The sequence below is a fragment of the Trematomus bernacchii genome, unplaced genomic scaffold, assembly GCF_902827165.1.
Source record: "Trematomus bernacchii unplaced genomic scaffold, fTreBer1.1, whole genome shotgun sequence".
NCBI classification, from domain to species: domain Eukaryota; kingdom Metazoa; phylum Chordata; class Actinopteri; order Perciformes; family Nototheniidae; genus Trematomus; species Trematomus bernacchii.
The window spans coordinates 3489499-3513889 of record NW_022988097.1 but is presented as its reverse complement, the minus strand read 5'-3'; the positions used below and the strand labels follow the sequence as shown (position 1 = coordinate 3513889).

Below are 24391 nucleotides of genomic sequence, written 5' to 3'. Positions count from 1 at the left end.
TTTGTGTCGACAGGGTCATCATTATTAAAAATGTTTGATATGCTTTTTGCTTAGCATCAGATGAGAAAATGGATACCACCATATCTATGCTAAATATGAGGTTACAGCCAGCAAAGGGGTTATTTCTATGTTCAAATTGTTATAGATTTTTAAGGGCTATATTCGCAGATCAATTGCAGAAGAAATGAGGGTGATGGATGTTCAAAATGCAGTTTGAATGGTTACACATCCATCCAGCCACTGTGTAGAAAATAATGTCTAGATTCAAACTCGCCCCGCAAAGGGCGTAGGTTTTAAGGAGTATGACATGAGGTCTGCTTAATGTGTCATATTAAGAGGATATTGAGCTGGGTAACATAAAACCCTCTGAAACATAGATAAGCTCCCCCCAGCAGGTGAAAACAGCTAGACTGCTAACTTCCTGGAGTTTAATAAATAAAGTTAAGTGAGTTTTAAAGCTGCTGTTAGGTGGATTCTGTTGCCTTTGGACAGTCAGCTTATCAATGTCCCTCGTTTCCAGCTAAATTAAGCTAACGACTACTGGCTGAAGCCTTTTCAAATGAGGGTGGGCCATTGTATGTCTCAGCATCTACAAAAGCTGAACGACAAAGATTTAGCAAGTGCCTCAGTAATGATTTTCATGACTCAAATCATTACTTTTTTTTAACCTAACCATTTTGGGATTGTGCTTAACTACAAGCGTGACATAAGGCTGATATCTACCACTTTTTTTAAATGGATCAAACATTATTTTTGGTTCTAAAACATTCAGACTATCCGTGGTTTGGAAGAAACAAAAGAAGGGACATTGTTTTTCCTTTTCTGGCGGTTGGGTTGAGGAAACATTACGCAGACATAGATTTGGTTCTCCAAAAGTCAGACGATAAACATATAAGAATAAACACAGGGGACACATATTTAGTGTTAACTGCTTTTTTAAATGTTCTCTCTCCCTGAATAAATATGAGGTGAATAATGGATTAAAATATTTGCCACAGTTAAGGGCTTTAGGCTGTTCAAGAATTAACATTGATGAGGCACTGGCCTCCCTTACAGCCCTAACTGTGTCCTTACAGGTAGTCTACAGATATGATAGTGGTGTAAATGATCTCAAGCAGTCTCGAAGAATCTCAAGAACGCAACAAATCCGTAAATTGATGTCTTAAACACAATCTAAACTGAAAGAGCTAGAGGCAGTTGTGCACTTTTATTAGGGTTTTTGTAATGTAATTTAGCTACAGTATATCCCATTACCCGATAATTGTGGTGGCGTCGGTCTGCAATGCAGCTTTATAATAACAACACTACATGAGCTCAGCTCCGGTCACACATTAAAGAACGTTCCCAAGATTAACACCATGAAATTGTGTTATATGTGTTAAACTGAATCAACTTAAGTAGGTGTTAGACACAATTGAAGAAGGTGGTGACAGAAGTCAGCTCCTGAGCAGTTGTTTAACAGTCACATTCCTTTATTGTACATGCCAAAATGTCCCTGAACACACACCCAACTCTTTTATAGCAGCAGTGATCTGCAGACAAATAGCTTTGCTCTTCTCCCTTGGCTTGCTCATGCTAGGACTGTATTTTTAATCTTTGTCTACTATTTGGCAACCGATTGTGGCAGTAAAGAAGCTTAAATCCTACTGTTACATAAAATAATAACTTGTCTTTACTACTTTCTACTCAGACTGATCCTCAAATTTCATCTTTTCGCTATTTCAATATTTCCAGATTAGTTAATCCATCTCGTATAAGATGCTTTGCGAGTAGGTCATGTACAAGAGAGGCTTTCAAAGCTCCCATCAGCCCAGTTTGATTCTGATCAAAACTATCTTTTGTTTTTCATCCAGACGGTCTTATGCCTGTATTCGCTCTTAATTAAAAATCCAAGAAAAACCACTGCCAGATTCCCCTTGCTCTGTCAAATCATTTAACATTGCATCATCTAGCCTCCTGGCACCATTGCAAAAAGTCTTAATATTCAACTGGAAGTACACTGTAATCATTAAATATAAATCTGTTTATCCTACTAAATTCATATATTCATATAGCGCCGACGCAGTTCATTTCAGTCAGCGTCACAGCGTCCTATCATCTGGCCAGGTGCACAGTACAAAAATAGGAAAATGAAAAAATCGGATTCTTTATCCGGACTGCAGGCCAGAAAAGATTATGAGGCATTCAGAGCCGACCCGGACCTTTTCAGTCAGACGTAGCATGACATAAAGAAGAAGGTCGCATATTCCATTTAGCAGGTGTTCTTTCTTATTTTGACTCAAATATTTCTAATTTGGTTGATTGGTTCCCATGCTTGCTGTTTGAGGACCTTAGGAAGAAAAGAAAAAAGTGTTCTCCAGTAAATGGAAGTGCTCGACAAGCACAATTTGTTTATCTGTTTGGAAGGAACAATAGTTTCCTCGTATTGTTTGCAACTCCCATAATCCGTATTTGCTTCCCATCTGTTGAAAGAAAAGTCTTCACTGTGGTTGCCAGAATGAAGTCTAGCTACCTTTCGCCACCGCTGTGTCCTTTGATAAGTAAACCACCCAGTAAACCATGTTAAAAGCCCCGAAGGACACTGGGAACAGGATCCGTGCATACTTGTCAATTTTGCTGGTTCCTCCCATACCAGCAGTGGTGGGCTGGGAGCACGGCGTCTGCTTTATCTCCGGTTTGTTCCCCATCATCTGGAAGTGCTCCAGCTTGGGCCCCAGCAGCTGCTGCAGAGACGATGAGTTGGCGTTCTGTTTGCACGGCGTTCCCGCCATCACGTCTGGTGTTGAGGCTGCAGCCTGTGGCGTGCTCTTTACCAGCTGGGCGGAGGAGGAGGCCACACTGAGCAGGCTCTCAGATTTGGGGCTGGTGCGAGAGAGCGCGGAGGAGCTGCCGTTAGCCCCGCTGGCTAAATGTCGTAGCGGCCTAGCTCTCCCCACTCCAGAAACGTTGGTGGTGGACTGGGCTCTCTGGTGACTTCTGGCTTCGTGGTAGGAAATATAGTTCATCCGCTTTCTTAGGTTACCGTTGCTATCAGGATTCTGATTTTTAAAAAAGAAAGAAAAAACAATAATTACATGAGCTAAATGTTAGCCTGTGCGGCTAACTAGCTTACTACATGCTTATCCGGCGTACCTCCCAAGGCCAAGGGTAAGCATGTAAGCTGACTAAACCTTCTGGGTTTACAGTTTAAATAGGAGAAATAATTATAAAGTTTAAGCTAATGTTCTGTTACAGCTGTCTTTTGCTGTTTGTTTGCCATCGAGTACCCATTGTTTCAAAGATTGTTGTGAATTTTTAGTAGTAAACACGCCACCGTTACTGTTAACTATATGCTGTCCTGAAAAAAAAGGCAGACATAACAGTAGCCAAGGGTGTAGGCCTACGAGGACAGTCAGTTGAATTACAGAAATGCTATGAGTAAGTGTGAGGTCATTTACTGTGTCCTTCATGGTATGTCCACCAAAGAGCGTTGGTATTTATACTTTTCAGCTGTCAATTGTCCCACTCAGTTTATATCTTGTTCAAAACTTTTTGAACTCTTTACATTTTTTCTTCATAAATTGTGTCAATGAAGGGGGTTGTATTTCCAATTTGATTTGTTTGTTGGATTGTTTTTTGGTCTGCCTGTGAGCAGAATTAAAGAAGAACTACAGGCCTGATTTGTATTAAACTTAGTGGAAGGGTTTAGTATTGGCCAGGGAAGTGATCATTACATTTTGAAAAGGATCACAGGGAATATACACACATTATTTTTAACGTATAAAACGGGTGGAAATATCAGCTCAATCAGATTTGGAAAATGTACGCTGTTGTTATCAGTCTCTAAAATCCAGTATTAGTCAGTCATTTTCTTGCTTTATAATCCATGTGTTTCATAATGAGCTCTTAACCTGACTGCTTGTATATCTTCAAAGATATTTCGACGTCATCAAATTGAGTCATGAAATAAGAAGTTGTTCTTTTTAATCGTGGATGTACATTTGAGAGAATCACAGAGATCACATTCCTGCCGTCTGCCCCGTTTGAAGGCGCTCTGTGGGCAAGATAAAGCTCACTAGCTTTTCTTTCCCTCTCTTTAAAAGGGCGCCAACGTTAACTTCGTCATATTGATCTGATTTCAGTCCTCCTGAAACATATGGCCTTCATCTGGAAGCAGACGATAAGAGTTTGTACCGAGGATTTCACTCATTTCACACAAGCTTAAGACAGAAAGTAGGTAGCACTTCATCGGGGCGGTAATGCAGTGAAGCGTCAAAGAAGCTTATCCTTTGAGAGTTTATGTTTTCTAGCAGGGAGAGTGTGATGCTGATTCTAAGGCATTTGGAGGAGTAATCCACCCCCCCTGAAACTGCAAGCATCCAGTGTAATTGTGCCCCGTGTATGTGTGTGGATATCTGGGTTTGATTTCTATCACTGTATGTCAAAGAACTGGAACCATGGACACACTCTGCCCCTAACGTCAAGCCCTTTAGTGAGCGCCGACAGGACCTGCTCTTGAGGAAAAGAGTATTAATTCTTCCCCCCAGTGCCAGAGCCTTTCTGAAACCTATACAGATGTACCCGGGCTGCGTTGCCTTGGCAACCTACTAATCCACTGAAGTGCCGTTGTCACTGTACTGCATTCAGGCATGATTACGCCACACTGGGATTTGGACTGGAGGGGGCAACTTAAAGTAGTTAATGTAAAACTGACATGTGCATTGCTGCGTTGTGTCAGCTTCGATGATCAGTTAACAGTTTATATTGAATCTTAGTTTTTTTAAAGTCTAATAAATGTGCACTTCATCCTCCTTTTTACCTCCCATCTGTAAATGGTGTTTGTACAGCACCACAAATACATTGCTGCATTTGCATGAACACTGATTTGTAGCACATTCCTCGTATCCAACTAGGGGCTCTAAAATAGCTTCATGGCATATTCATGAATTCTGTTTCCATCCATATGTCAGCTGCCATGGTGTCAATGTAATTTGTTTCAACTCGTGTTACAGAAATAGGTTATTATGTCAATGGATTCATGTCGATTTCTTTTTTTAAATAAAGGCCCCACAGCAAACACTATCTTTGAGAAAACGTCGACCAGGGAAATTGTTTGGTTTTTTTTGCACAAAATGTTACCCTGGATCAAATCTAAATTAGTCCACACTGATATTTGAGGTGACAGGGTGATATGAGATAAAATAATCTTTAAGTGTTTCATTTAATCTCCACCTAATTTACCACATTTAAAAAGCAGTGTTAACAAGTCAAAGCTGTGGTTGAGAGAGCCATTATCTGTGTCATCAGGAGAGAGGAATTCATGTTTTGACCAGGAACAGTGAGTCCCAGAGAAAGTGTTATCATGATTTAACACATCAAAAAAGTTGAAATTATCTTAATTGCTCATGTCAACAGTAATAGTACATGTGTTGGATTTGAGTGTAGTTTGTTCAAATTTGCGGAGCCACTAATCTTTTATAAGAACTCAATTCAACTCAACAAACAAGCCGATTCTAATAATATATGGAAGTTGAAACTTTCTGCAGTTTTCTCTATTTTTCTTCCTGAGCAGGAGCACAGCTGACGATCCTCAGGCAGGCCCACTCCTTGCCGTTCAAAAGTCTAGGCTAAAGGCCAGATACAGTAAGCACATAATAAGGGACATGCTGTGTAAGTGATCCTTGAAGTTAAGTGCTTTCAGACCATTCGCCACGGCTACTTTGAGGGAAACAAAAATCACCTGCAGCACTTCCTCTGTGTCCTTGACCTTCACAGGCGTGGTTTGGGGGCCTGGAGGACATTTGGCCGGCTTCTTTTTGGCCCGCTCGAGCTGGGCGTTGGTGAAGTAGTTGACGGCGGCAAACTCAATGAGGGCGGAGAAGACAAAGGCGAAGCAGACTGCGATAAACCAGTCCATGGCGGTGGCGTATGAGACCTTGGGAAGGGAGTGGCGAGCGCTGATGCTGAGTGTTGTCATGGTCAGGACAGTGGTGATGCCTTTAATGGTAGGAAAAACAGAACAGTATCAAACATGCATATAAGCTGACACAAGATGTTAATTGTAATAAATGTAATGGTTGTGATTTTAAATGATTTACAATGAGGACGAAATATCTGCCCTATGAAACTGCTGTTTGCACCTTAGATATGTATGCATCACACACAGCCCACAATTAGATTAGTTCATGTCAATGCTAAATAAATGGTGATAAAAACCATTTGCACGGTGTTCAATAACCCATGATGATGTTGCTCTTCATCAGCATATTTAATTAACTGAATGTGGGGGATAATGAACCAAATATTTCCGGCTCTCTGAGATGGAAGACATGAACAAAACAAAAATGTGTATACCTTTATATAAAACCTGGATCAATGTTTTTTTGTTTGTTTACTACAGAGCAGAGCAACAAGCTGTAAACACAACATTTACATAGTTTAACCTTATGAAGTTGATATGGCTTCATGACATTCTTGTTTCTACCTTCTCTCTTTTTTCTCCACCTCTAAATAAGCTTTGTAAAACGACAGGTCTAAGATACGGAAGCCTTGAAGAAAAAAAGTTTTGGTTGGTTTTGTTGTGAAACTTATTTTGGCCACAAGAGTCTCAAGTCCTTTTGCTAAAAAGGACTTTTTCTCAGGTGAGTTTTTAGTTTCTTAACACATGTTAGCAAGTACTGTCATGTCTTTCTCTTGGCTAGAAAGAAAGTACTATTATTGCGTATTTTAAATCTGACCCCGAAAATCGAGCACCAGATTTGTTTTTACTTGCCTCTCAGGGCTTCTGTACAAAGTATTATAATCTCAGTCCTCTGTTGTTTAACTCAGCCAACAGGATTATTTCTGCCTGTAGACAAGCTGTACCTCCACATAATGTTTGGGCAACTTCAGGTCTGATGTATGTCTAAAGGTAAGACAGTAGCAAGAGCTTACAGCTGCATAAAGTATATCTGCTACTCAACAGAAGCAACCTCGGACTCTGAAAACAAAAGGAGACACTGATCTGGCCAGCACGCACAGTCCCATGCGGCCCCTACAATAACAGAAGGTTACAGTATAAGCCTGTAGCTCGCCACTTGTCCTTGGTGTTATTAACCAATAGCAATAATGTGATTTGGAGAAAATCCCCTTAATGTCGTGGACCTAGAACAATCTGTGCCGCAGAGTCCTTGCCCGACATAAATTCATCCCCTGCGCCCGGACATGACCGCCATATAATTACCTGTCAATCAAAAGCAGCTGTATGACATTGATAGGTGAACTGCGGCTTGAGGCCACAGACTGAGGATATTAACCATCTAATATGAAGCTGTCAACATAAGCAAAAACTGAGATGGTTGATAGATATACTGGAACTCTGCATCTGTAGCAGCTTGCATTTCATTTCCCCAACAACCAGACTAAAATGCTAGAGCTACACCTCACTAAATTTGATATTTACAACACCTGTTTTATTTTCACCTCCGCTCAATGACAGGTTAGCAGTCTGCAGGGGATATATTGGTACTTCAACTTTCACTCAAAATAGGAAACAGATGTCAAATACCAGTTACATTTAAATGGATAACCACTCATCTGATTCCACCAAAGTCTCTTAAACAAAAGGTTTCGGATTTCGGAAAAATCATGTTGCATTTCTTTCTAAGACGACTAGAGGATAATAATCTTATGTCTGTCTATGAAGTACAGCGCTAGAGCGGGAGGTTATTAGCTTAGCATAAAAACTCGACATGGCATAAAACAGCTAGCCTAAATCCAAAGTAAGAAAATAAATATGCCAACATATCTTAACAGCATTTTATCAAGATGATCAGTTATTCTGCAAAGTATGTATGCTATAATGATGTTGTCTTGGATTACAGTAGTAGTGTGTTAAATAAAAATTAAATAAAACTATCAAAACTAATTGGTACACTAAGGTTTATGCTAGGGATAGCCAATAGTTTTTCACTTTGTCCATAAGTAACAAAGGAGTCCAATGGAGGCATTTCCGTCAGGGGGGGGGGGGTGGGAGAGAAACTTCCTCTCGAGGGAACTCGGGGATTTTAGCCTTTGCAGACCATTTACATGCACACAAACCTATATCCTCTAACTTTGGCCTCTGCAATTTTCATATTCTGGAAAAACATTGCAGTGAATACAGTCATCACTTGTCATAAAAAACAATGCCTTACGTTGAATGAGCTCTTTAAAAATGTGCTTTTCACTCTGACCCCTCTAGCTCTAATCCTCCATCCACTCCCTGACAAAGTGCTTCCTCAGGCTCATAGCAGGACACTGTGGTTGAGTCACTGAGGCGGGACGTCAAAACAGAGCCTGGCTGCGCGGAGGAGGAGGAGAAATCCAAACCAACCACCCTCCTCTTCCCTCCCCGGTCCTAACTTCACCCAAACCCAAACACGCACATTTAAACTCAGGGGATAACAGCAGAAACCCGCTGCCTGCCTGCCTGGACTGTCAGATACATTGGTCACTGCAGGAGAGCAGGATTTATCCCACAGTGCTTTAATACACAACACGACACTGAGATACACTTTTACTGAGGGTCACAGTCTTGAGAGCACATACTGCACAGTCAACAGAAACACATGGTGTGTCAAATGCATACTGAGTGGATACAGGTGTGTGTGTGTGTGTGTGTGTGTGTGTGTGTGTGTGTGTGTGTGTGTGTGTGTGTGTGTGTGTGTGTGTGTGTGTGTGTGTGTGTGTGTGTGTGTGTGTGTGTCACCAGCAGCAGAACCATTAGAGACTGTGATTTTTTACGTCACCATTAGTGAGTCAGTTTGCTGTCACAGACTAAATGCCGCTGCCAGCCGACAACAGGCCTGTTATTATGAGTCTGATACATTGTCTCAAGTGATGTCATTTGAGTCAGCATTAGTTGATGAGCTTATCAGACGTCTGTGGCTCGTACCGCAACTATATTAACGGCTCGAGGCTAATGTTAATCTGTTTTATTTATTCCGGACTACTCATGTGTCAAATGTCCTTTTTTAGTTTTTAGTATATTTTGTCACCATCGGGAAGGTTAAAGTTAAGCTAAATAGTTTCGGCATGGTCAAGTCTTAGTCACAAAATAAAAGGTTGTTGATAACAAATATTTAGTCACAGTTTCTGTTAAAGAAATAAACACTGCTACTAGCATATTGCACCCAAATCTCCAACTGAACTGGCGACAGTTGAGTTGCATTGCGGGTAACTAGGCATGGAACAAGAAACCATTATTTAGCTATTTGTTGTATTGTGAAATATCCCATTAGCTTTTTTTGATCCTTTATATAATGATGCTAATATACATGGTATTAAGCCATTGCAGAATGCTTGATAAATGAATGCTTTATTATTTATTATTTTATCAGTTATAAGTTAATAATCAGGGTTAATTGAGTTGCTATGTTGGGTTATCCCTTTTAATGTTTTCCCTGAACCATAATTCCATTAATTAATTAAAGTTTCACAGTAATAAATATAATTTTAATCATTAAATCCATTTAAAAGGGGGGCCTTATTTTTAAAGTGTTGCATTTTCACTTAAAATGACTTTCTTTACCAAGATAAATTAATAATAATAGATTGTATTTTCATTAACAGACCACTTTCATTTCTTAACATGTCAAAAAGTCGAAACATTCATTCCCTCTGATGTGTTCCTTCTCTTTCAATACTCAAGTGAAAATGACCTCTTGAAATTGATGCTCCCCAACATATTCCATCAGTACTGTTTTGGAAACAGAGGACGAGTGTCAGTGCCATTATCATTGAATGACTTTCCATCAACATAAGTGGAGGAACGTGGTCGACAAACGACCAGACAGACGTCCCTTAATAATAAAACAACAAGTTATAGCAGCTCTGTCTGTCGTCCTGTGTCTCTATCGACACACACTCATCAGTCTGTTGTGACAGTCAGAGACCCTAATGTTGTACCAGGGGAGCCATTATACGCAACTGGGTCACAGGCCATAAACTGAGAGTAACTGATGATGTAGAAATGGCGGATTATGCGACAAGCTCTGGTAAAATGATAAAATGCCAGATTGTAATAATATCACACTAACATCTGTAGAAACCTTGAATCAAAATCACCAATGACTATTTGTAATACTCTCTCAGGGTAACTTTCCCATTTCAACCTATTCAGAGGGGTATTAAAATGACACCTTGAGTAGTTTTTGTGCCATCCACAATGAGCCAAAACCATTGCAGACCCAAATCCCTCGTCTTTGCTCGAGGCTTCTTTGCTTAGAAGATGGCCACAAAATGATTTTTCCTATTGCTGTCAGCTGTTTATTCTAGCTCCAACCCGGGCTTAAAACTAATAGCAGTGAATTTGCAATGAAGATGAATAGAAAACAGCAGCTCTCTACTGTATACATTCCACATAATCACCTCACACTGGACCATCACCTTGTTGTGCAGAGTGGGTACACACAAATGCAGACACAAAGTGAATAAACCGAGAGGATGTGAGGGATGTGTGAGGTTTACATACCGAAGACTGTGCGTGCCGGGACCGATTCTTTATTTATCCAGAAGGACACTTGGGAGAGGATTACTGTCATTATGCAGGGGATATACGTCTGAATCATGAAGTAGCCCATTTTACGTTTCAAGTGGAAGTAGACCGTCATCACCACATATTCACCTGGAGGACGAACAGAAAGGAATTTGTTTTATTCACAAATAATTTTAAGTCGCAGGCCGACAGATTTAATTAACGCAGCTTTAGACAGATGCCACATTTTATTTTAAATACTTTTTGTGTGCTCCTCTACATATTAATAACATGCCACCTAACATGGTCAAATCTTTTTGTTGGATACTTAGGATTTATGTGAACCGAAAGGCACTCTGCAGTGCCTCAACTAAGATGTTGTCGGGGTTTGATTTAAAGAGGCTGCTGTCTGCTCATCACGGTCCAATGGAGGGACAAAGCCCCAAAAATCCTTCCACTATCTACCCTCTGTGCTACATTTCTACAGTATTTGTCCTATCACTCATGCGGAAAATACAGTGTATATCTGGAAAATCTGCCAGGTTTGACAATACACACTGACAGCCGAATATCTTCTCTTTCAGTTTCTTTCTCGCTACACTTCAGTTGACCAGTCAAAATGTTTAGAGCATGAGGAAATCTCACCTGTAATGGATTTAATGGTTTCACTGGAGACCGTCTGGCCGGTGAGATCATACTGGACAAGGCTGGAGGACTCAGGAGGGACCTCCACTGAATGCTCGGGCCCTTTGGTCCATCTATAGACCATCTCTGTTTTAGGATAGGCATCTGTGGACAGAAGACCCCAAGATGTGAGTCACTTACTGTATATTGTGAACAGTGGAGTATAGGGTAAAAGCATGTGTGTATGTAACGGGCTTTTATGGTGTGTAAACTGTCTTTGTCAACATGACTATGATATGATTTTAAATTAGCTGTGTGTATACATTCTCGATATACATTTGTTTGCCTTCTTGAAACCAACCGACCAACATGGATAAAATCTTCTGTGATACCTTTTTCGTGATCAAGGTTGTAATAGTTTGGAACTTATATTGAGATGGTTTGTTAGTTATTGGTTTAATCTGATCCCATGTGAAAAACATTAGTGATTCATTGTGAAGCAATTTTGGCATCTCCTGGAATTTCAGGTCTGTGGATTTTGTCCATTTCTGTGGTTCAATGTCACAAGAGTTAAGAGAAACTCATGCGATACAGCTGACTTTTGTATGAACTTGTGAAAGGTGCTAGCAAACAGAAAAACATTAGCATTCATTTGGCATTGGTTTTCAACATAGACTGTACAATAAAGAAGGAGGTAAACGGAGGGTCTGAAAAGTAAAGCCAATGCCGAATTACCTTAAGATCACATTCTTTCATTTTTTTTTGTTATAGTGAACGCTATATGGCTCTTTAGTTGAAACATGCTAGATTATTCTCATAAACTAGTTGCTCACTTTTTGGGGTTTATCAGACCTTTTTACTGAAAACTGCTACTGTACTGCTGGAATAGAGTAGGATGAGAGCCGTGAGAGTGAATCAAACATTGTTGTTGGCATTAAACCAAAACAAGTAGCTCTAAGACACTAAAGCACTCTGTAAAGCTCAGAACAACTGCAGAATCTGGTGATATTGTTAAATAATACATCAAATTGAATATTCTTAAATGTGAAAGTTTTATAATCAAAAGGATTACAATGCTTTGTTTTACTTATAATTGTAATCATGGCAAGAGGAAGCGTCTCACGGGAAAATATCCAATGGCTAATTAATTTGAAGGGTTCCGAGCACTTTGAGGGCGATTGACCCTTTCCTTCGGTTCAAACACAGCAAAACTAATACATTTATTTAATATAGTGTAACAAAAATAAAGATTGCATTGCAGTTTTTTTCCAGTTGATATGATATTTACTATCTGATATTTACGTAACATCCAATTAACTCTTTCAGCTCCAATGAAACCAATGCAATGTGGTCGCAGTCAAAGTTCATGGAGATCACATCTGTCATATTTGACTTACTAATCCATCATCCTGAAATCTCTTTCCCATCAAAACGCTCAGATAAATCCCCCTGTGTCTTAGGGATAGTCAAATTCATAACAAGTCTTTTTACTTTGCAGTGTTTTGATGTATCCTGGCAAGGTTGGCAAGTCTGTGGATGCAGAACAAAAATGCCAGTTGCCTTCGCCTGCCACTCCCTATGGGACTCCACATCGGCAGGATACCAACTGTGCTGCCAAAATGAAATGACTCTGTTGTGTCATGGAGTGGAACGCAATGCCTGCACACAAGTCCAGATGGAGTTACAGAAAATGAGACGGAAAGAGAAAAGAGTGATGGAGGAAAAAGGAAGGCATGGCAGACAGAAAGAAAATTAGCAGGCGCACGCACACACCAGCTATGGAAAATAGCTGCATAGGTCTGTGCTATCCTGAGGCAGAGGAAGGGATTCTGACCTTTCCTTCGCTTCAGGCCGTCATGGTCGCTTCCTCCTGACTGGAGGCTAACAGCAGCAGAGCAGGATGGTGAAAGGAGGAGGACGGAGAGGGGGAGACGGATGAGAATACCCGAGAAATGGGAATTTGTCCTCTCCAATGTCACCACATTGGGTAATTGACAGGCGGAATGGGAGAATGCAAAGACAAACTCGTTTTCTTTTCCTCTCCTTTCTCCTGCAGATGTAATCTTCAAATTGCCGGTTTTCTCCGATAAGATGGAGCTGAGAAACTCCTTTATTTGAGATAACTCATTTCTGCTGACCAGTAGGCCCACTATAAACACTGGTGCTGAGCGAGAGCTTCATTGTTCACGATGAAGAATGAAATGCTTTTTTATTTAGTACTACTATTCAGTTGCTTTGTGTCTCACAAAGTGCTCAGCTCCTCTGCACTTTTTTCAGAAAATAATATATTTCAGTGCCAAGCAGAGAACAGTCATGTGATCAGGTTGTTTTTCAAACTTTGGATAAGTGACAGATTTCCATACCAACATAAACGTTAACATTTTACTCAAGAAGGCAATACGTGTAGCATTTGCAAATAAAAACATATATACTAAAAACCTTTATAAAACATGAAACATGAAACTGTTTTAAAGCGCCGCAAGCAGCCAGTTAGCTTAGTCAAGCACAAAGACTGGAAACAGGTGAAAACGGCTACTCTCTTTTACACTTTACACAAATAAAACAACATGTTCATCAACATGTTAATAAGCTGCACTGGTTGGTGTATCCTTTTGACAGTGCTAGGATAGGCGTGTATCCCATTATTTATGCTATGCTAAGCTATGCTATGCTAGGCTAAAGGGCTGCTGGCTGTCGCTTCACATTTGCCTTGTGTGGTATCATTCTTTTTGTATTACTGTCAGCAAGATTGTTTAAAAATCCAACTATTACTTTGAGAAGCATGGTTGTCTTTGTTATCGTTGCTCACTATCACCTACTGTAAGTCCCTCCATTTTGAATGAGATGAATTAAAAAGCTTTTAAATAGTAAAAATCTTAAATTGAAATAGTCAAAACTCTGCTGGGACAACCTGCTGTTTATTATTTGCAAATTGCAGCCTGTTTAGGGATGAAAAGTAATCCAGTGGGTCATCTGTGAAACAACACTGGGGGGCACAAAATGCAAAATGTTGTGGTTAGGATGGTGGAAGCTTCTAAGCAATGAGTTTATTGTTTACAGCCACTATAATGATGACTCAAAAGGGGTAAATGGTGGCAATGGTTAATAATACAAAATATGACATGTATGGGCCATCATTTTACCGCACTGCAGGGTGCACTTACTATATTGCTTACCTATATTTGATGAATGCAAATACATTTACTGTTTTTGGATTAATTAGCGTCTTTCCAACGATTAGCAGAATTTGTTTAATGTTAAACCTCAATGCTACTTCTTTGCAGAATTTCTTCTAAAAAAGGTTCAAATTTGAATAGTTGGGAGTAAAGGCACTGTTCTCTCTATCTATATTCTTTTTTTCGTATCCATCACACACACAAACCCATATTTATGCAAGACTTACAACTTCCAAATTTGAGGGGGCACGCATGTCCATCCATGGGGAAATTCACAAGCTTCATGGGACACTCGGCAATAATGGTCAACCTGTTGCAGTACAGAGAAAAAAAGATCTCCATAAGTGTCCAAATAGACACACAAATGCTTTAAGAAAGTGTGTAATATTCAGGCATAGCAACACCAGAGTTTTTACATTATGTAATAGATTTAGCTGATCAGCATATAAAGGTGAGTTTAACATGTGTGCTAAATGTTAGCATGTACTGTTTTTAATATGTTAACTAGAAGAATACTAAATCACATAAGGTAGAGCTTATGGTTGATTCTTCTGATATAAATACGTATCAATAATATGCTAGAGGGTCAACAAAAGGTCTTCATATACTTAAACTCAGCCATCTCCAGTAAAAACGTAAATGAGACTTTATGAGATTGTTATATTGAATTTAACAGTTTGGTCCCTTCTGCTCTGCCTCCAAACAGCTCTGCTCTGTTTACACATCATGAGCCACTGGCTTTGATTTCACAGCAAATCTGCTCAAAATCTTAAAATCAGCACAAAGAACTAAATATATAAAAAGAAAGTGAAGAGCTGATACCCCCTCAAAAATCATTGTGATACAATGGAGAATAGCTGTCGAGTTCAGGCTAAACATTTGACTTTGAAAATTATTCATTAATTGTTTAGCATCAATAGATTGTACACGGTTGTGGAGTATACTGCAGTACCTCATGGTGTATAGGATGGTGCCATTTTTCATGATGCGGAAAAGTTTGTTGGGGGCCGTCATGTTGTGAGCGACAGACCTCTTCCCATTCCTAAAGAAAGTGTCCGGTGTCCACACTTTAGTCACCATAAGGTTATTCAGCCTCAATATCTCTATCGGGCCCTCGTACTTCAACCTCCGGTCCACCCACGTCTGCCGAAAGAAAACGTCCATGGTGTATTCCTGAGGCGGGAAAAGTTGCAAATGTCAAAGACAAACATGTGAGGTCAGGTAGGTTTGCAGGTGGGATGATATGAGTTCATGATTATCAGCATCGATCTGGAACAAAGTCTGGTAAGTAAAATATCATGTTTGCCTCCCACATATTATAGACTCTAGAGCATGGGTGGATTATGAGACAATGGGCCCCTGGGCATAGACATGCAAAAGGCCCCACCACCTCTACACATAGCAAGACATACATACTGTAGTTTAGTTTCTTCTTTTATTTGATTTGTGTCTCATTGTTGTAATTCGGTTTCTCCAAGTAGTTCTATTGTGTCCATTTGCATTTTTGCCTCTATGGTGGTTTCCTATAATTGTTGTCTCTGTTTGTAGTCATTGTGTGTCTCTGTTTGTAGTCATTGTGTGTCTCTTTGTAGTCATTGTGTGTCTCTGTTTGTAGTCATTGTGTGTCTCTGTTTGTAGTCATTGTGTGTCTCTTTGTAGTCATTGTGTGTCCGTTTGTAGTCATATTGTGTCTCTTTGTAGTCATATTGTGTCTCTTTGTAGTCATATTGTGTCTCTTTGTAGTCATATTGTGTCTCTTTGTAGTCATTGTGTGTCTTTTGTTAGTCGTTTTGTGTTTCTTTGTACTCATTTGATGTCTCTTTTTACTCATATTGTGTCTCTTTGTGTTTGTTTTTTTGTCTCTTTGATGTTGTATTGTATTTCTTTGTAGACCCGTTGTGTCTCTATGTAGTCATTGTGTGTCTCTTTGTATTCATTGTGTGTCTCTTTGATGTTGTTTTTTATTTATTTGTAGTCATCTTGAGTATCTTTGTTGGTGCTCTGTCCCTTTGTAGTAATGTTTCATCTCTTTGCAGTTGTTTTTGTTTAATCTGATTGAAGTTTTGACTGTTGTCTATTAGGTTTCTTTGTTTATCTTTTGAGCTGTTTCGTATCTCCTGTAGATATTTTTGGTTTACTTTAAGTATTTTGTGTTTCCTTGAAGATGTTTTTTGTGATGATTTTGAGTCCCTTTCTAGTTGGTGACTCCTTAGTGACATTTTGTAGGTGAAGACGAGGGGGACCCCATAAACTTAAGGCCCCTGGGCTTATACACCAAAGCCTTTAGTGATCCATTCATGAAAGTAGTAATAGTTGCCTGTGCTTTTCTGTTTTAACTGGATTCAGAAAACCAGTTTTGTGGAATTAGCATTATCATTATATTCATTGGTTTTCAGTTTGCAAGTGGCATCAAATTAAACAGTAAATACCAGTAACATCAAAGACAGCAAACACTTTTAACCCGGTTTCCCCTCCCTTTACAACATTCCTATCAACAGAGTACAGACATATCAGGTAGTAAATAAATCAAGTAAGTTAAATAAAAAAAGTGAACTGTGTTTTCCATACTATATTGCAAGATCACATCATTAACAAAGCAAACACTTGTAAACTTAAAATTGGGGTGCATACCATTTCAACATCCGAGACAGGCCCAAAACTTGTCACATAAATGTCAGTCTTGACTTCAGTCACAGGACCTATTGAGCCAATGAAACAGACCAATGTTACATTTAATGCTCAAATCCTTTACATGTCACAGTCCAGCCTCAGTCTTAATCACACTTTAAAGACCTAAAGCCCATAAAACCCAAAAGACATGCAATAGCTCACCCAGGGCTGTAGTAGTGCCTTTGCATAATGGGAATGAAAAAAAATAGCTTTAACGATGTTAAAACATAATCCTGTTTGATTTTTCCCGCCCAGTGAATGGATGTGGAGGCACTAGCGTTGTTTATAAATGCAGGGATAAACTGGTGTCTCTGCATGCATGTGTGTTGACAGGCTGTTTGCACTGTGAACCAAACGAGGCTGCTTCTTACCATGCAACGATGTGCAGAACAACCAAATCCGTAGTTTGAGCACTTGAACTTTCATGCATTAAGCATTTGTCCAGCAACATACACAAGGTTATGTAACTGCAGTGGCTAAATCTAAAGCGTTGCGTGTGCAGTGACACACATGACCGTGAAGCAACATGTTCTACATCTCCCACACAGAGGAGGTTAACAAAAACATGACATTGTTGCTATTATTTTTCTCTGAACAAGACATAGCCTCATCTGATGGTTATGTGGAAGTTTCTTCCTCTTTAATGTTCTTTAAGGGGCCTTAACATCGCTAATCCATTAAATACAGATTAGCAATTAAGGGCTCTGCAAATACACTGACATATTGGGTAAATGCAGTGCTCAATAATGAGTTGCAGTTATCTTATCGCAATGGATGGTGTGTTTTAAGCTTGTAAGGCATACAAAAGTTAAATACAAATAATAAATAAAAAACATTAAAACAATTTAAGGGAATTTTCGAGTGTTACAGGGGTGAAATAAAATCACATTAAGGATGTATTTGGGGCTTAAAGTAAGTTTACACCTACATTTATAGGTGTATTTTAACACATCACCCACAAAAAAGTCAAATAAAATATACATGTTAAAGCAGTCGCGTGATCATTGGTAGTTTTCATAACGAAATTGCCTCATAGTGCACACGAATATTCTAAAAATACATTTAAAATGTTTTTATTTATTTTTTATTTTACATACCTCCGAATCCAGGTCGCAGCCTGTTGTCATAACCGTCCAGAAGTCGGTCTAAAATGCGCGTAAAATTCTCCGGGTAGATCCTTTCATCCTTCTTTGTCTGTCCAGAGATTTTCCTTACACTAGAAAGGGGAAAAAAATATTATGGTACCATAACTTCATTGTTTTAAAAAAAAAACTCTGTCGTCGCGGTGCCAGCCTCTTGGACAACGTCACTGTGCCACTCACCAAGTCGCCAAACACAAAAAGTAGAAGAGGGTCCGAACAAAAGCCGGGTGCATCGCTGCCACCGTCTCCTTCTTCTTGGCAGAAAGCATCTTTGCATGCCATATTTCAAGCCTCTTCACATCTCACCACTGCCAGATGCCTGCCTGTGTCCCGGGGAACAGGAGGAGGGGTCCGCGGCGGCACATAGGGGGCACACAGGGAGCAAGTTCTCCCGCTCCTGAAGTCTCTCACACACACACTCATACACACACACCTTCACCCCCAGCACCGGTCACCTCTCATCCGTTTCCAAGCTGCTGGTGCTGCTGCTGCTGCTTGCATCCACAGAGAGAAACTATCTCCTTCTCTCCCTCTCTATTTGCTTCCCTGTCTCTCCCTCCCGCCCTCCCTTTCTCTCCCCCCTCTCTCCTCTCTGTCTCTGTTTGCTTTCTCTTTCTCACACACACCTGGTCAGGACACAGATTAGACGTGCACTGCTTTGAAAATGACTTCACCAGTCACATCTCTGACTTCCTCCCGCCTCTGAAACTAGAAAGAAAAGGACGTGGGTAGTAATAGCTGTTTTTCTCCTAAAAATCAAAGCATTACAGGTTTCATGACCTTTCAAAAATACCTTTTTTCTTTCGATTTCTTGGAGTTTTAAAGATTTATTTTCCTAAATTGGCTCCTTGCGTGCCCTTTGACCCCCTGCTTCAATCAGCGCCCGTCACTCCCGTCGCTGTGTGACAGTGCAGCCCAGCCTATGTTGAACTAGTTTCAGGAATGCATTGGTGGCGAGCGCCTGTATTAAGATTCAAATGGGTCAGTCTTGTCGCAATACGCAATCACACACACACACATATACACACATACACACACACACACACACACACACACACACACACACACACACACACACACACACACAAAGGCACACAGGTACTGTAGAGGAACTGGGACAAGCCACATGCTGCTTCACAGATTTCTCTGCACCTGGGACAAGCGCAAGACCTTCACTCTTTGTGTGTGCGTTTGTGTGTGTGTGCGTGTGAAGGTGAAGTGCGGTTAAATCTTGCAGGATAAACAAGATGTCTCTGGGTTCCACCACACTGGCTTTCCTGATTAGTTTTGAAGTGCATACAGTTAAAAGAAGCAGACACACACACGCACACACACACACACACGCACGCCACACACACACACACACACACACACACACACACACACACACACACACACAGACAGACAGACAGGACTAAAACAGAAGCCACTTAGCGCGAAGGAACGCTGAGGAAACGTTTTGTTGATACGTTACAAGCTGAAGTCATGTCGAGAGTCTTATAATGCAGCCCCCCTGCACCGCCGCCCACCCCGGTCCTCCCACAATGCTCCAGTGCAGGGCAGCTCTGTGGGGGATGAGTAATATTCATGCTCTTTGTGAGGGCAGGAATTTATCCAAGTGATGTTTCTTTTCTTTCTTAGACACTTCATTACAATATGTTCTTTTCACGGGATCACTTTCAGCACATTGTAAGGAACAATGCTCAGTCCAATGTGGAAATGTCACACTTTTTAGAAAAGTCACATTGGCCTTATTATGCCACATTGACCTTTCCTTGTAAATCCGTTGGGTTTAAATTACATGATGTAATATTGTGGTAACATTTGTGGTGCCAGGAGCTCTAAAGATTTGTTACAGTTTCGTAATTTCATTTCTGTTATTGTACTCGCTGTTTTTTTTATCGTGTTTTCTCTCCAATACAGTTTGTCCTGAGATCCCTTGAAAACAGGTTTTTCTGTTTATATGCCCTGCAGCAGAAATAACTGCTATGATAACCTAGTTTTGTATCAGTGTGAGCGCATGAGTGTGTGGAGTAGCAAGACAAGGTGAGGCACAGCTCCCTGATGCTGCTGTGTTTTGTTGTGAGGGGTTGAGGGCCACGGCAGCAGAGGGACGTTACATTACCTCCCGATGACAGCCTTCAGAGAGTCACACACACACACACACACACACACACACACACACACACACACACACACACACACACACACACACACACACACACACACACACACCCCTACAGCTACTCCAGGAGAGCTTGTTAGCTGGAGCTCATGCCACATGAAAGACTGCTGTCTTTACAGTATGGCAGCAACAGCGAGATCTCATTAACTTTGGGGATACAGATTTGGAGACTAGCAGTCCAATACGCCTCGTTATTATTCTTTCCCTCACCGGTAAACAGAAGTGGAACTTTGACTCAAGTAGAAGTATGAGGTCCTAATATACCTAATTTCAGTATTTTCTATGATAGTATCACTTTTAGCTCCAAACAACATACATATATGAAGTATGATCCTAAACCAGCACATCTATAATGAATTTTGCTTTCTGACATAGTCCATGCAATGTCATCCAAACAGTTATTTTCCATCATTTACTGGCTTTGTGTGTCTACCAAGGGGTAGTAGAGTGGTACAGTGACAACGTCATTTTCTAGGCCGACCCTAAAGTAAGCATCGACAAAAAGCAATGAGATTTTCCCATTGGAATTCTGTATATTTCAGAAATAAGATCTGTGGCAAACACACACTCATGATACTTACACATTTTGTTCAGCAGAATAATCTCCACATATTAACACCACTTTATGATTTTTAAAGGACAAATGCAATTGCCAGAAGTAAAAAGCTAACGTAATGCTATTAAAACGTCATCATCGCTAAGCTAAAGGCGGTCTTGTGTCGAGGTGATGACTTCTGGTATTCTCTTTAAGTCACTTGTTAACAACCAACGTTTGAATGACACATAGAAGCTTCGGACATTCACACTTGGTATAATCACTGATGTTGGAGAACATCATTTGAAAATCTCTTAAGCGTGTGTTAACCACGGACCTTATTTCAGGCTTCGAACCACAAACACGTACAAAAAAACGTTGACTTCGAGACGAGAGAATAGGAATTGGTAAAATGTTAAGTTATTTCTCGGTTTTAGATCTTGTTTCTGCACCACTCTGTTGTTGCAACTTCAGCATTCATAAGATGGCAGGTGGAGACGGTGTTCTTTTCGAAGCTTAGATATATCAGCCATTCGAAGTCTCATTGGAGCAGGTAAGTCAAACCATAAGGTAAAAGCTGTTCCATTTCATGCTTGCTCAATTTCACAATAAAAGCCTCTGGCAACTGATCAGCAGGTCACTGCATCTCTTGCCTTAGTGTGTTGGATCTTTATAAAAACCACACAGCTCAAATCTACTGCCCACACTGTATTTGCCTGAATGCAACATGTGCCTACAGTACATGAGAAGCCAAAATCTCTTCTCCTGTCTGGTTTAGCCTGAATAGCATAAATGAGTGAATCACTGTCAAAATACTCACACTTTTGACAGCCTTCATAAAGATGTTAGTGTAATTGTTCTCCCTGAATCTGGTTTCTAGGCTGTTATGAGGAAAGAGTGCTGTGATGGCCAGGTAGGGAAAAAGCATCTATATTGCGCTGGGGATTACGATTGATGAGGCTCATTGTGGCAGTGCAGGAAGCTAATGAGTCAGAACCACGAGTCAAGCTGTCGGGGAATCACACCGCCCAAAAAAAAGCCCAACGTGACATCTTCAACACCAAACAAATGCAGAGGGAGAGACACACAGACTGAAAAATCAGACACCAGAGAGAGGAGCTTATGCCACTGCTTTACTTCAGCTGTAATTCATTTCTTTAAAACGCATTTCAGCTTAACCATGCACCAATGACAGTCTGAAAGTGAGTGTCAGCACATTTACAGACAGACAAAGAAGTGCGTAGCAGTTAAGGCAGAACTAAACCTCGGCCTCTTCAATCATCTGCCTTACTTCAACTGGCAAACTCTTTTTAACACATCAGGGACCACGTATATGGACTTCCCTTTCAGTACCAATAAAAAAGCCCGTTGAACCCGATAACAAGTCCGACAAAAATTGTAACTAAGTTAAAAAATATAGACCTCTAACATCCGACTGTTAAAGCTGACTATACCAAAGCTTTGTCAACCACTTAAATGTTATTTACCCGTTGAATGGCCATTACCAGTAGTCATCCAAACGATTGGAACGGTTCAGAGGGGGAAAACTTAACTGCACCTAGCAGAAGTCAAAAAAGGTTGCCGTTTCAAGCATTGTGTTGATATCTTTATTTAGATTTAGGCAACAAATCTTCTTGGTAAGGTTCAGAAAAATCATGGTTTGGCTGTAAATAAGTAGGAGGCTGATAACCAATGATAGTGTCCATCCAATCTGCTGACAACATCCGAAATACAAGGCTTTGGCAACACCCACTGGGTCAATTGGTAGATGCTCCAAGTTTAAAACTGTATTAATAGAATTGTTGTCCACTGGGGAAAGCAGAATAGGATTTAACATCAAGCTCTCAGTGAATAAGGTCTAAGGACTTTTCAGCCCCTGATTGCAATATTTGAGTCATATAAATGTCTTGTTCAGCGCCCGGCTGAAAAAAAAACATGGTGACGGCCTTAAATGTTTATTTAAAAAAAATGTTTGAGTCTTTAAAGATGTACAAAGTAGACTCTTACTCTACTTACGTTAGAGGGAGAAGGAGAGAGACTGAAAGGAGTTTCTGGCAAGTTTAGATTTTTGTTCACTTTGGACACAGCCACAATAGTTCATTCCTTTTACTTCTAGTCGTTATGCTCAGCTAGGCTAATTACCTCCTAGATGTAGAATTCAGTTTATGACCAAATACTAATGACAATTCACACTTTTGTATAGCCCCTTGGAATTAATTGAGTTGTCCGCTACTTATGGAAGTAGAGCTACAAACAACTCTTTATGTGCAAATAAGGGAGGGTCCTTCTCTCAGGGGCATTGTTTCTATTATTCTGCTAGTATTCACTAACACTGCATATTTGGACTGGGTTTGAATCTATACTAATGCGACAGTGGAGAATATTGTGTCCTTTTCGAAAAACAACAACAAAAGTGGAACTTTTGCTGCCATTTCTCTCATTGAGTAAGATTTGTTCTGCCTTTAAAGTAACACTGCAAAATATGTCTCAAACCAGACCAATCTAATTTGGTAGTTAACACATGTTCCCCATGTTACACTATGGCTCAAGGGAGAACAAGTGAGGAATTTATCCAGCAAAGCCGCACGTACATGCCTAACTTAGCTGATGGAGAACCCAGCTTTGTTAAATGTGCTGAAACCGAAGAAAGAAGATCTTCCCTCAGCTTGAAGACAGCATGTTGTTTGGTAGCTGACCATGACCTCTGTCCTCCCTGTAGAGGCGGAGGTGGCGCCAAAAGTAGAATCTCCCCTCCGGGTTAAAACAGCAGTAAAAAAAATACTTTCACTGACGTACAAGTCTACAAAAATATCATGCTCATCCATGTTCAGAAGAAATAAATATTGACATGAATCCTTTCCTTCGGGGTTGTAGTTACCACCTCATAGCCCACATCGCTGTTGGCCAGCTCCAACTTTTATAATGACTTTGTAGAAACAATAGCAAGATGTTACTACAACTGACATTGATTGACAGATCATACTCTGGTTGATCCGTCAATCAGAGTTTATTCTATCTCAAATCTGTTCCTGGTTCTTCTAACCCTAACCCTTAACCTAAACCCATTGCCGAAAAGATTAAAAGTTTGAAAAAGTCCTGCAAGAGAATAATATTTTTAAAGAGTCATTGAGAAAACAATGGCCTAATACCCTATCTTCTATTCTTCAGTGAAATTGCCACCCACAATCATGAAAAATGAAGTTGTCCTATCCAAAGGAGGCATCATCCTGAACCATTATCTACTTATGAATCTCATTGGGAGTCATTTATGCTTCACAATGCCCTAGTAGCCTCTCATGTACTTCGGTAAGCCTGCCCACCCATTACATGCAAGTACTCAACAACACTTGAGTGCCTTATAATGTACAGATGACAAATTTCCCTATTTCTAGACAATTCTGTCACTCTTGAAGTTTAGGTCTGGGCCGTAGAGCACCTGGAAACCAACCAAAGTGGTGGGCACATCACCTCAAAACTGCTTCATGAAAAGTAGAACTTTATCTGTCATTTACATTTCTGCTCTATCTTTAGCCAAATAATAATATACGTCCACTAGTATACCCTAATGCCCGGTCCCACAGCACC

General features: G+C 40.3%; 1 protein-coding gene across 1 annotated transcript; it reads right to left on the bottom strand.

Moving 5' to 3' along the window:
• Positions 1-1465: 1465 nt before the first annotated feature.
• On the bottom strand, positions 1466-18479 carry gabra4 (gamma-aminobutyric acid type A receptor subunit alpha4). Its single transcript, XM_034121011.1, has 9 exons — positions 18267-18479; positions 18042-18160; positions 16906-16973; positions 15227-15447; positions 14502-14584; positions 11120-11263; positions 10472-10624; positions 5720-5976; positions 1466-3038 (listed from the first exon to the last, which is right to left on the bottom strand). The coding sequence occupies exons 1-9, from the start codon at positions 18353-18355 to the stop codon at positions 2505-2507; spliced, it is 1668 nt and encodes a 555-aa protein (XP_033976902.1). The 5' UTR covers positions 18356-18479; the 3' UTR covers positions 1466-2504.
• Positions 18480-24391: the final 5912 nt, after the last annotated feature.

Excerpts from the sequence above, each read along its gene's own strand:
- gabra4 (XM_034121011.1), bottom strand. The coding sequence starts at position 18,355 with ATGCTTTCTGCCAAGAAGAAGGAGACGGTGGCAGCGATGCACCCGGCT. Across the intron at positions 18,161-18,266 it reads TTTTTGTGTTTGGCGACTTG|TGTAAGGAAAATCTCTGGAC; the intron begins GTGAGTGGCACA and ends TCCCCTTTCTAG. Across the intron at positions 15,448-16,905 it reads CTGTCTCGGATGTTGAAATG|GAATACACCATGGACGTTTT; the intron begins GTATGCACCCCA and ends TTCCCGCCTCAG.